Below are 9,626 nucleotides of genomic sequence, written 5' to 3' on the forward strand. Positions count from 1 at the left end.
AAACAGAGTCCCAAACCTCCAAGTGTTTCCAGAGGTTCCTGGACTTGTACTGATGTCAATGGAGGTTAAGAATCGGGATAAGACAATAGTGTATTGCTGCTTTAAAAAGAATAGTTTTATTTGAATCTTCAGAAACCTAGCACTTAGTCATCGTTGTAGATTTCAAACAAAAATGACTAAACTTGTTCCCCCACCATTACACCCTTGAGTGATACTTGAAAACCAAATGGATGCTTGTGAGAATCTCGAGAGGTTTGGGAAATACACAGAAAGATGGTTATAATCTTATAAGCGGAATAATCTTAGAGTCACAAGTACTGCTGTTATAGGGGAAGCACCCCCCAGGTCCGAAGCAAGGCTCTAGACGGCTCAGTTCAATAATTAAAGACATGGATGGTAGGTCCTGGAATGGAACTGAATTGAACGAAAGAGCCATAAATGAGAACCACTGATCATAGCTATCAGAACTGCTTTATGAACTCACAGGTTGAGGCATGTTCACTAAAGGCACATTTTAGAATGGTCCCCGACTTCAAGTATTCTCAAAAGTGTATACATGCAAAGAAATGCAGTACCACTTTCACAAAATGATGACATTTATGTGTTACCATAGACAACCTTTGGTCCAAAACCAGATTTAAATTTTTTTTTCAAATAATCTTTTCTGAGCGACATTAAACTTGAGATCGCAACCTGTCAAAAAGGCATCTATGTTATTAACAATACAATTTTCCTAAAATATTTAAATTTTATGGATTTAAAAAAAACAATATACAAAAAATCTCTTCAAACATATGCATATAATTCTAATAATATTTGCTTATATTAAATAGCCATCAGCTGAAATAGGTTAACACCACCATCTGTATCGGCTGTCTGCAGACCGGACATAACTTATTGCGCTTCTTGAGCTTCTTGGCGCACGTGTAGCATGCCATGAGGTGGCCCGTCCTGCCGTGAACGATACAGCCGTTCTTGGGCCGGCTCTGGCAGATGACGCAGGGCTCCACGCTGCTCTGGGGGAGGCAGGGCTCCAGACTGCTCTCCCTCTCCAGCTCTGGGGTATCCTCTTGGCTGTTACTGGTGCTCGAGGTGGATGGCTGCAAGGACAAGGTCTCCTGAGATTCGGAAGCAAACGTTTCGCAGCCCTCCGAGGAGCAAACATCTTTGCTTTTGTTCACGTCCAACGTCGATCCGCAAGAGGGATCTGAAATGGCTCTCTTGCCATCTGGAACATCAATGCCTTCCTCTAGACCTGGCTTGTCCAGGGCAGCTGACTTTGAGTTCCAGGATTTGGGATTGTTGAATTCTGGAAACCAGTCTTTACGGAGTGACCAACATCGATGGCATCGGCCAGGAAGAGGTGGGTTGAGTTCGTCGCACTTTGAGCACTTCCAGTAATCCTAAAAATAAAAAAGGAAGGTTTGCAACGAATACAGTCTCTGCCAAGGATATAAAAGATACTTTAGAGATGCCATGAAAACGTACTTGCGCCACTCTAACACCCCCCCCCCCCTTATCACTGGAAGCGACTGATAACATGCTGGAGGCACTTTAAACATGACAACTTACCGCTTCTGAAATTTCTGTGTCCTCATCAAAGGAGTCATCGTCTTCAGCCTCGATGATGGTGACTTCATAAACCTGTGAAAGATACACGGGTTTGAGTTTCATCTTTCCCAATGGCATGCTGGGTAATCCCTGATTAATGCTGTACTGAAAAGAGGTAAAACCTCGTCATCTTCATCGGTCAGATCCTGCGCCTCTTCGTTCTGACTGTAAGTATCCGAGTGAATGGATTCCACTTCAAACTCCACACTGAAATGGTCCGAGTCGGAATCTTGGCTGAACCAAGTTTCGTCCGAGTCTTCGCTGCCGGAAACAATGTCAGCATCCTACAAGCATACACAGAAGATTCTTTCAAAACTACATTGGCTTTTGGGGGGGGGGGTGTTTCTTAGATACCTTGCCAGATAACCTGTAGAAAATAAGTGAATCACTTGACTACTGGTACACATACTGTCAAAGGGCTGGGATTGTTTAACACAGCTGCAAGTACATTTCTTATTCCAGTTGGTTAACTGTGTTTTTTTTTTGCTATTTATTTATTTAAATTGGCAACAAACAAATCCAAGATTACAATTTTCCAATTCACTTACAGGATTAGTGGGAGAATCCGAGGACGACTCACTGCTCCCGTGCTCCCGACACAATCCGCCAATCACACACCACGACAAGCTATCGTCAAAAGTGAGCGAGATGCTGTCAGATTTGTGCCTTTTCCTACGTCGCCCACTCTCCTCCTTCTCATCATTATCATCATCTGCAGATGTGTTGTCTGTGAAGGAGATGTTGCAAAGTTCATTATTGCAATCTTCCTACATGCAGGCTTCACACTTCCTTATCCTCCTGGACAATTTGTCCACTCTGTTTTTTTTTTTTCTATTTTTATTAAACCAACACCCTGGTTCTTGGGTATTCATATAAAATACTCATTTACCAGGTTACCACTAAGAACCTCTTAATGTCTGTTTATATGAGTGTGTTACTGGATTCTCTGTTTTATAGATGGGGAGTTGTTTTTTTTTATTATACTAAAATAAATAACCACTTGCAATACCAAAAAACTTAATGAATTCAATTAGAAAATTCCATTAAATAAGGGTCTGGGAAATCAGGTTCTACTACCAGTCTTGCCAAAACATTTTTTCATCTCTGTTATGCAGATAGGCATGGTCACAAGCACAACCTGCTGATTTAAAACAAAAACACCCTACATGCTCATACCAGATTCGTTACTTTTCCGACGTCTCCTTCCAGCGGTAGTTAGACTACATGCAGCACCATTCTCTTCACTGGAATCACAGCCCGATACCTAGAAGATATTTCATTAAAAATGTTTTTTAGAAATGTGACTTTTTTTTTACAAACAAAATGCAGTAGAATCTACATGTTGTAAATTTCAATACACCTTGCTTGTTGGCTTTGTCCTACACAGCCTTGGGAAACCACCTGGTTGCACAGGACTGAACTCTGAAAAATAAGGTTTATCTAGAAATACTGGTGAGGAACTGCTGGATCAGTAGTACCCAAATGCCTTCAGGTCCATTCCAATCCAGGACTGTTCCAATCAAGTGGTAAATTGGTTCACTGATCCTTAGCCATTAACTCATTCAATTAGTGAGCAAGAGTTGGGAACCACTGTGTCAGATATATTATTGCAGCTAGTTAAAATGTAACACATGATTTGCTGTTCTGGAATCTGAACTCCCAATAAAACTTAACTGGAATTTTCCATAGCAGTGGCTAAAGGGACAGGGAGCTCTTCTGTGGGGCTATTTGGTGCAGAGCAAAATATCACATGAGACCTTATGCACCGTTTATGGATATACATTTCTATATTCCTTAAAACTAGACAAAAATTATTTAATGTTGGACTTCATGCTTTGGGTCATTTGTAGGCTACATCTGACGATTTACAGACTTAATTCTTCTAATTTGAGTGGAAAATGCATCACAGCATATACAGATAATGATTTTACCATTAGACAAAACTGAGATTAATTTCTTGAAACAAAAAAACAACTAAGTTTCACCCTTTTTGTCGAAGTCCTGCACATCTGCAATTGTATTAAATATAATCAGAAAGAAAACTTACGACTTATGCAAAATTATGAGCTTTCATGAAGTATTCTCACCTCTGGGCCTCTATCTGTTTCACTCTGACACCTGGGTTCTGTTAAGGCTGTGTGGAGATCTGTAAGAACCAAACATAAAAGACAGAGAAAACATTCATCTAAAAATCATTCAATTTAACTAACATCAGCTTGTCAGTGGAAGCCCTATTATAATATAAACAATTGGTTAAATCCAAATTTAGCCCAGACCTTTAGACATGGTATTTCTGATTAAAAACATGTCTGAATTTTCTATGAATGCTTACCTGGATTTTTGACAGCTATCAGGTTTTTGGAGATCATTGCATACAATACCCTGGAAAACGAAAACATAAGACACGTTGATAAACGTTCGGGCACGTTTGTTAAACAAGACATGCAATAAGCTTTGGCCCTGAAAGCTGTGCTAAGTCAGTCATGTCTGTAATCTCAGTAACTCCTTGTGTCAGCTAGAGGTCTCCCTGAACCATTTGGAATAAGTGGGCTCAACAGCATAAAGTATTTTGATCTTCGTGGCACTGTTTGGGAAACCAATTACAGACTTGCATTGGTACGGCATTACACGTACCGTGGTTCTTTCACAGAAAAGCTGTGTACTCCCAAAACGTCTCCTAGAAGATCACTAGAACAGTGGACTATGTGTTGCTGTTTCTTGTCATACAGCTCTTTATCCATGATGTATTGCCCCAGGTAAAACATGACCTAAAATGCAAATAACAATAAAAATACAGTTTTAAAGAAAACTACTACAAAAAGGACTGTGTTAATAAAGCACACTGTCATCCCTGTAAATGCACTGCAGTCTATTTTGTACCCCGGATGTAATATTAAAAGTCTCAAATGAAAGGTCTGCCACTCTTTTCAAACCTGTTTTCAGTCATCAGTTTTGAAATCCTGCTAAGAGTTAAGTTAGTAATCAAACCATCAAAGAAAAAAAAAAGTTATTAAAGGATACATCTTGGTGTCTTTTCTGTAAAATGATTCAGATTTAAAAAATATTATATATATTCAGTTTTACATAATTAAATAAAAAAACAAGGTCATTGGTAATGCACAATACTTTGTGAAAGTACTATTACAAAGGATGGATTTTTATTTTTTCTTAGAGATATAATTAAAGTAAATGTTATACATTTTAACAACCAACACATCTGCATATTATTGCAAATCAGAAACTAAAAAAAATATTTGTTAGTAAAATATGTTGCGGTGCAAATTCACATAACCAACATACCAAGGCTAAACATTCGAAATTCACATAACCAACATACCAAGGCTAAACATTCGAAATTCACATAACCAACATACCAAGGCTAAACATTCGAAATTCACATAACCAACATACCAAGGCTAAACATTCGAAATTCACATAACCAAACCAAGGCTATACATTTAATTTTGTCAGGCTTAGTCTGAGTGAGAGAGTCCTTGAGCACCTGGTTTTCAGTGATTTTAGCATCCTGTTACATTGCTGCTTACCTCTTTCATTGTGAAAATGAGTGAGAGAGTCCTTGAGCACCTGGTTTTCAGTGATTTTAGCATCCTGTTACATTGCTGCTTACCTCTTTCATTGTGAAAATGAGTGAGAGAGTCCTTGAGCACCTGGTTTTCAGTGATTTTAGCATCCTGTTACATTGCTGCTTACCTTTCATTGTGAAAATGAGTGAGAGAGTCCTTGAGCACCTGGTTTTCAGTGATTTTAGCATCCTGTTACATTGCTGCTTACCTCTTTCATTGTGAAAATGAGTGAGAGAGTCCTTGAGCACCTGGTTTTCAGTGATTTTAGCATCCTGTTACATTGCTGCTTACCTCTTTCATTGTGAAAATGAGTGAGAGAGTCCTTGAGCACCTGGTTTTCAGTAATTTTAGCATCCTGTTACATTGCTGCTTACCTCTTTCATTGTGAAAATGAGTGAGAGAGTCCTTGAGCACCTGGTTTTCAGTGATTTTAGCATCCTGTTACATTGCTGCTTACCTCTTTCATTGTGAAAATGAGTGAGAGAGTCCTTGAGCACCTGGTTTTCAGTGATTTTAGCATCCTGTTACATTGCTGCTTACCTCTTTCATTGTGAAAATGAGTGAGAGAGTCCTTGAGCACCTGGTTTTCAGTGATTTTAGCATCCTGTTACATTGCTGCTTACCTCTTTCATTGTGAAAATGAGTGAGAGAGTCCTTGAGCACCTGGTTTTCAGTGATTTTAGCATCCTGTTACATTGCTGCTTACCTCTTTCATTGTGAAAATGAGTGAGAGAGTCCTTGAGCACCTGGTTTTCAGTGATTTTAGCATCCTGTTACATTGCTGCTTACCTCTTTCATTGTGAAAATGAGTCAGAGAGTCCTTGAGCACCTGGTTTTCAGTGATTTTAGCATCCTGTTACATTGCTGCTTACCTCTTTCATTGTGAAAATGAGTGAGAGAGTCCTTGAGCACCTGGTTTTCAGTGATTTTAGCATCCTGTTACATTGCTGCTTACCTCTTTCATTGTGAAAATGAGTGAGAGAGTCCTTGAGCACCTGGTTTTCAGTGATTTTAGCATCCTGTTACATTGCTGCTTACCTCTTTCATTGTGAAAATGAGTGAGAGAGTCCTTGAGCACCTGGTTTTCAGTGATTTTAGCATCCTGTTACATTGCTGCTTACCTCTTTCATTGTGAAAATGAGTGAGAGAGTCCTTGAGCACCTGGTTTTCAGTGATTTTAGCATCCTGTTACATTGCTGCTTACCTCTTTCATTGTGAAAATGAGTGAGAGAGTCCTTGAGCACCTGGTTTTCAGTGATTTTAGCATCCTGTTACATTGCTGCTTACCTCTTTCATTGTGAAAATGAGTGAGAGAGTCCTTGAGCACCTGGTTTTCAGTAATTTTAGCATCCTGTTACATTGCTGCTTACCTCTTTCATTGTGAAAATGAGTGAGAGAGTCCTTGAGCACCTGGTTTTCAGTAATTTTAGCATCCTGTTACATTGCTGCTTACCTCTTTCATTGTGAAAATGAGTGAGAGAGTCCTTGAGCACCTGGTTTTCAGTGATTTTAGCATCCTGTTACATTGCTGCTTACCTCTTTCATTGTGAAAATGAGTGAGAGAGTCCTTGAGCACCTGGTTTTCAGTAATTTTAGCATCCTGTTACATTGCTGCTTACCTCTTTCATTGTGAAAATGAGTGAGAGAGTCCTTGAGCACCTGGTTTTCAGTAATTTTAGCATCCTGTTACATTGCTGCTTACCTCTTTCATTGTGAAAATGAGTGAGAGAGTCCTTGAGCACCTGGTTTTCAGTAATTTTAGCATCCTGTTACATTGCTGCTTACCTCTTTCATTGTGAAAATGAGTGAGAGAGTCCTTGAGCACCTGGTTTTCAGTGATTTTAGCATCCTGTTACATTGCTGCTTACCTCTTTCATTGTGAAAATGAGTGAGAGAGTCCTTGAGCACCTGGTTTTCAGTGATTTTAGCATCCTGTTACATTGCTGCTTACCTCTTTCATTGTGAAAATGTCCTTTTCTGCACCGCCACAGCGCAGCAATGTAAGCAGCTGTGCTTTCGGTTTCACCTGCAACCAAAACATGGAGAACTACGTTAAATAACATGTCAAAAAACAAACAGCAACACCACATTCACAGGACATGAAACATCAAAACTTACCAGTTTTTCATTATCTGGTGTATTTATTAGTGAATTGCTTAAGCAGTTTTCTGTAGAGGCTGCCATTGTGATACCTGTCAACAGAAAACAAATGTCAAAAAATACTGTCAGAAAACACACCATCCCTGCTAATTATACATATGTTCATGCAGTCATGTTGTTAAACAGTTAACGCACACACAAATCACAAAATACACAGAACACTTGCATTTTTTTTATTAAAAAAAAGATTTACACTTAGTAATAAATCAAAACTGTACATACTGCATTGCATCTTTCAAAATAATAAAAAAAAAACATGATTTTTAATAATAAAAGCACAGATCCTTACCTTTAAATTAGAACATACGATAACAATTATATATATATTAATGTATAAATTACTCTGAACTGTACATAAAGTGCTTCTCCTATACGTTCCTTGGCAATGCAGACCTATTCCCTGCGTTTGCTCGGGTTTAAATAGCCGTGCTTGGACATGCCCGGGCTAGACTCTCCCTGCTGGTTTCTATATTGAATGCAGGGCTTTGGGAGTTGGAGGTGTAACATGTTTGAACATGACTGGAGTCTGAGTGCTGACTAACCTACCACTGGAGCCGCGACACAGCCACGCATGAACTCAGTGGTGGAGTGGGAGCGCTGGTGCAGCTCACGATGTGCCCCGACATGCCCAAACACCACACGCGTAATAAATCGCAATATACAACATCGTAATGGCTATGGTAATGCACAACACACCGCTCTCTTATTATTACTAATCAAATGGGCGTTAGCCTTCTTAAATGAACTGTAAAAAGCCACGTCCCTTTTTAAAGTAATTGCGCGCCACTGCTATGTTATTGATACATGTAAATATGATAGTTGGAGAAAGTATTGCGAAGCGGAATGGATTAGTACAGTACATCACTACACGCAGTCGTCAATGCGTTTCCCTGCAAAGTTTTCATAAGTGATGAGAACTAGTTTTGTATTTAGTCACATTATTGATATCAAGTTTCAGTGAGATTTTGTTACCGTACGTGTGACATTTTCGTTGCACTTACTATACTTGTATTCAAGTTGATTCAAGTTTTTTTTTAAATCTTCACAAAACTGTTTACTTTATATATTGATCACTTATTGCAGTCACCATATATAAAATAATTTTATAGGCCTGGTTTCTTTTTCATTCTACGGAGATCCTGCATCGCTAAACCCAAACTACTAGTAACCGCGTTCACGAATTGAGTTTATCTGCATTGTTTTTTGTAATATAACAATAGATCATATTCAAATGTGTTTTAAAATTAAATTAAGAAAAAAGCTGAACATGTGATTTATGTTAAGTGCGGACCTGTGTTAACATACATTCAAACAATGACAACAGCACGCTTTGTTTACAACCTAGTTATTTCATATCTAAAAAATAATAGCGGCAAAATGTATTCAAAATATTGTTGACGTACATAAATGCTACGTGTTGCTGCCTTTAAAACGCCTGGATTGTACATAAACATGCATTTTAAAGGACCCGAGGTTTGTCTTACCTCAACGTGCCGAGCTTCCCTGCGCCTGTCTGGGTTGTACTTGCAGGAAAATTCTACCCTAATAGGCCTTCTTTGTGAGGCCTGGGGCGGTATAATTTGTTTAGCTTATAAATGTAAAATAAATACTCAAAGCAGTCTGCTAAATCCTATCTGCTCTAAATGTGAAACATGTAGAAAAAAAATTATAATTGGAGAACAAACAAACAAAAAAAAAAAAAACCACAAGTACCCGAATTTTGAGTAACGAGATGAAAACCACTTTTACATACGAAGCAGTTTCCTGGCTGGCATTCGCTCCCTCTAGTGGCCGTAATAAAAACTTCACTTACAGAGCTTGATGCAAATTGACGGGTGATTAAGGTTACCAGCATTTTTGTGTACTCATTTTAATAGTCTACAAATAAACACTTATCGTTATCATTTGTAGCACACAAACCATACACATTATTACACGGGGCATTCAAAATATGAGTATTCTGTAAATAAATGTGTTGAATGTCTTGTGCTCTTATACCACGCATGCAAGTCCATTTGTATTTCGTCAATGCTTTACCAGACCTGCAATTCACAGGTTATTGTAATAATGAGTTTGAAGCCTGCATACGGCATTCTTATCTGCAATGTGTAACTGTATGACATGTCCCCGTGTCAATCATCTGTGGAAGTCGGGAAACGTCGTGAAGCGGCTGTGAATGGACAGCTGGCAGCTGCGTGCTTTACACGCATTAGCGCTTCTCAACACCTGCTGCCTTCCCTTCACTAACTGCCCAAAACTTAAATCCTGTCA

The 9,626-nt window shown here is 38.9% G+C and overlaps 1 protein-coding gene across 4 annotated transcripts; it reads right to left on the reverse strand.

Moving 5' to 3' along the window:
- Positions 1–91: 91 nt before the first annotated feature.
- On the reverse strand, positions 92–9,175 carry LOC117415877 (E3 ubiquitin-protein ligase Mdm2-like). Of its 4 annotated transcripts, none has more exons than XM_034026787.3 (11): positions 8,840–9,175; positions 7,314–7,387; positions 7,147–7,221; positions 4,246–4,379; positions 3,944–3,993; positions 3,699–3,757; positions 2,788–2,875; positions 2,160–2,338; positions 1,734–1,895; positions 1,573–1,644; positions 92–1,403 (listed from the first exon to the last, which is right to left on the reverse strand). In XM_034026787.3, the coding sequence occupies exons 2-11, from the start codon at positions 7,377–7,379 to the stop codon at positions 837–839; spliced, it is 1,452 nt and encodes a 483-aa protein (XP_033882678.3). In that variant the 5' UTR covers positions 7,380–7,387; positions 8,840–9,175; the 3' UTR covers positions 92–836. The 4 variants fall into 4 exon arrangements, with proteins under 4 accessions (XP_033882678.3, XP_058883647.1, XP_058883648.1 ...); XM_059027664.1 differs by lacking the exon at positions 8,840–9,175 and adding an exon at positions 7,898–7,943; XM_059027665.1 differs by lacking the exon at positions 8,840–9,175 and adding an exon at positions 7,645–7,765.
- Positions 9,176–9,626: the final 451 nt, after the last annotated feature.

The sequence above is a fragment of the Acipenser ruthenus genome, chromosome 7 (assembly GCF_902713425.1).
Source record: "Acipenser ruthenus chromosome 7, fAciRut3.2 maternal haplotype, whole genome shotgun sequence".
Classification (NCBI taxonomy): Eukaryota; Metazoa; Chordata; class Actinopteri; order Acipenseriformes; family Acipenseridae; genus Acipenser; species Acipenser ruthenus.

What these genes read in the sequence shown, in the direction of transcription:
- LOC117415877 (XM_059027664.1), bottom strand. Translation starts at nt 7,928, where the DNA reads ATGCGTGGCTGTGTCGCGGCTCCAGTGGTAG. An exon ending in CGGATTCTCCCACTAATCCT is followed by an intron (nt 1,896 to 2,159) that starts GTAAGTGAATTG and finishes GTATGCTTGTAG; the next exon opens with GATGCTGACATTGTTTCCGG. An exon ending in TGACCGATGAAGATGACGAG is followed by an intron (nt 1,645 to 1,733) that starts GTTTTACCTCTT and finishes TATCTTTCACAG; the next exon opens with GTTTATGAAGTCACCATCAT.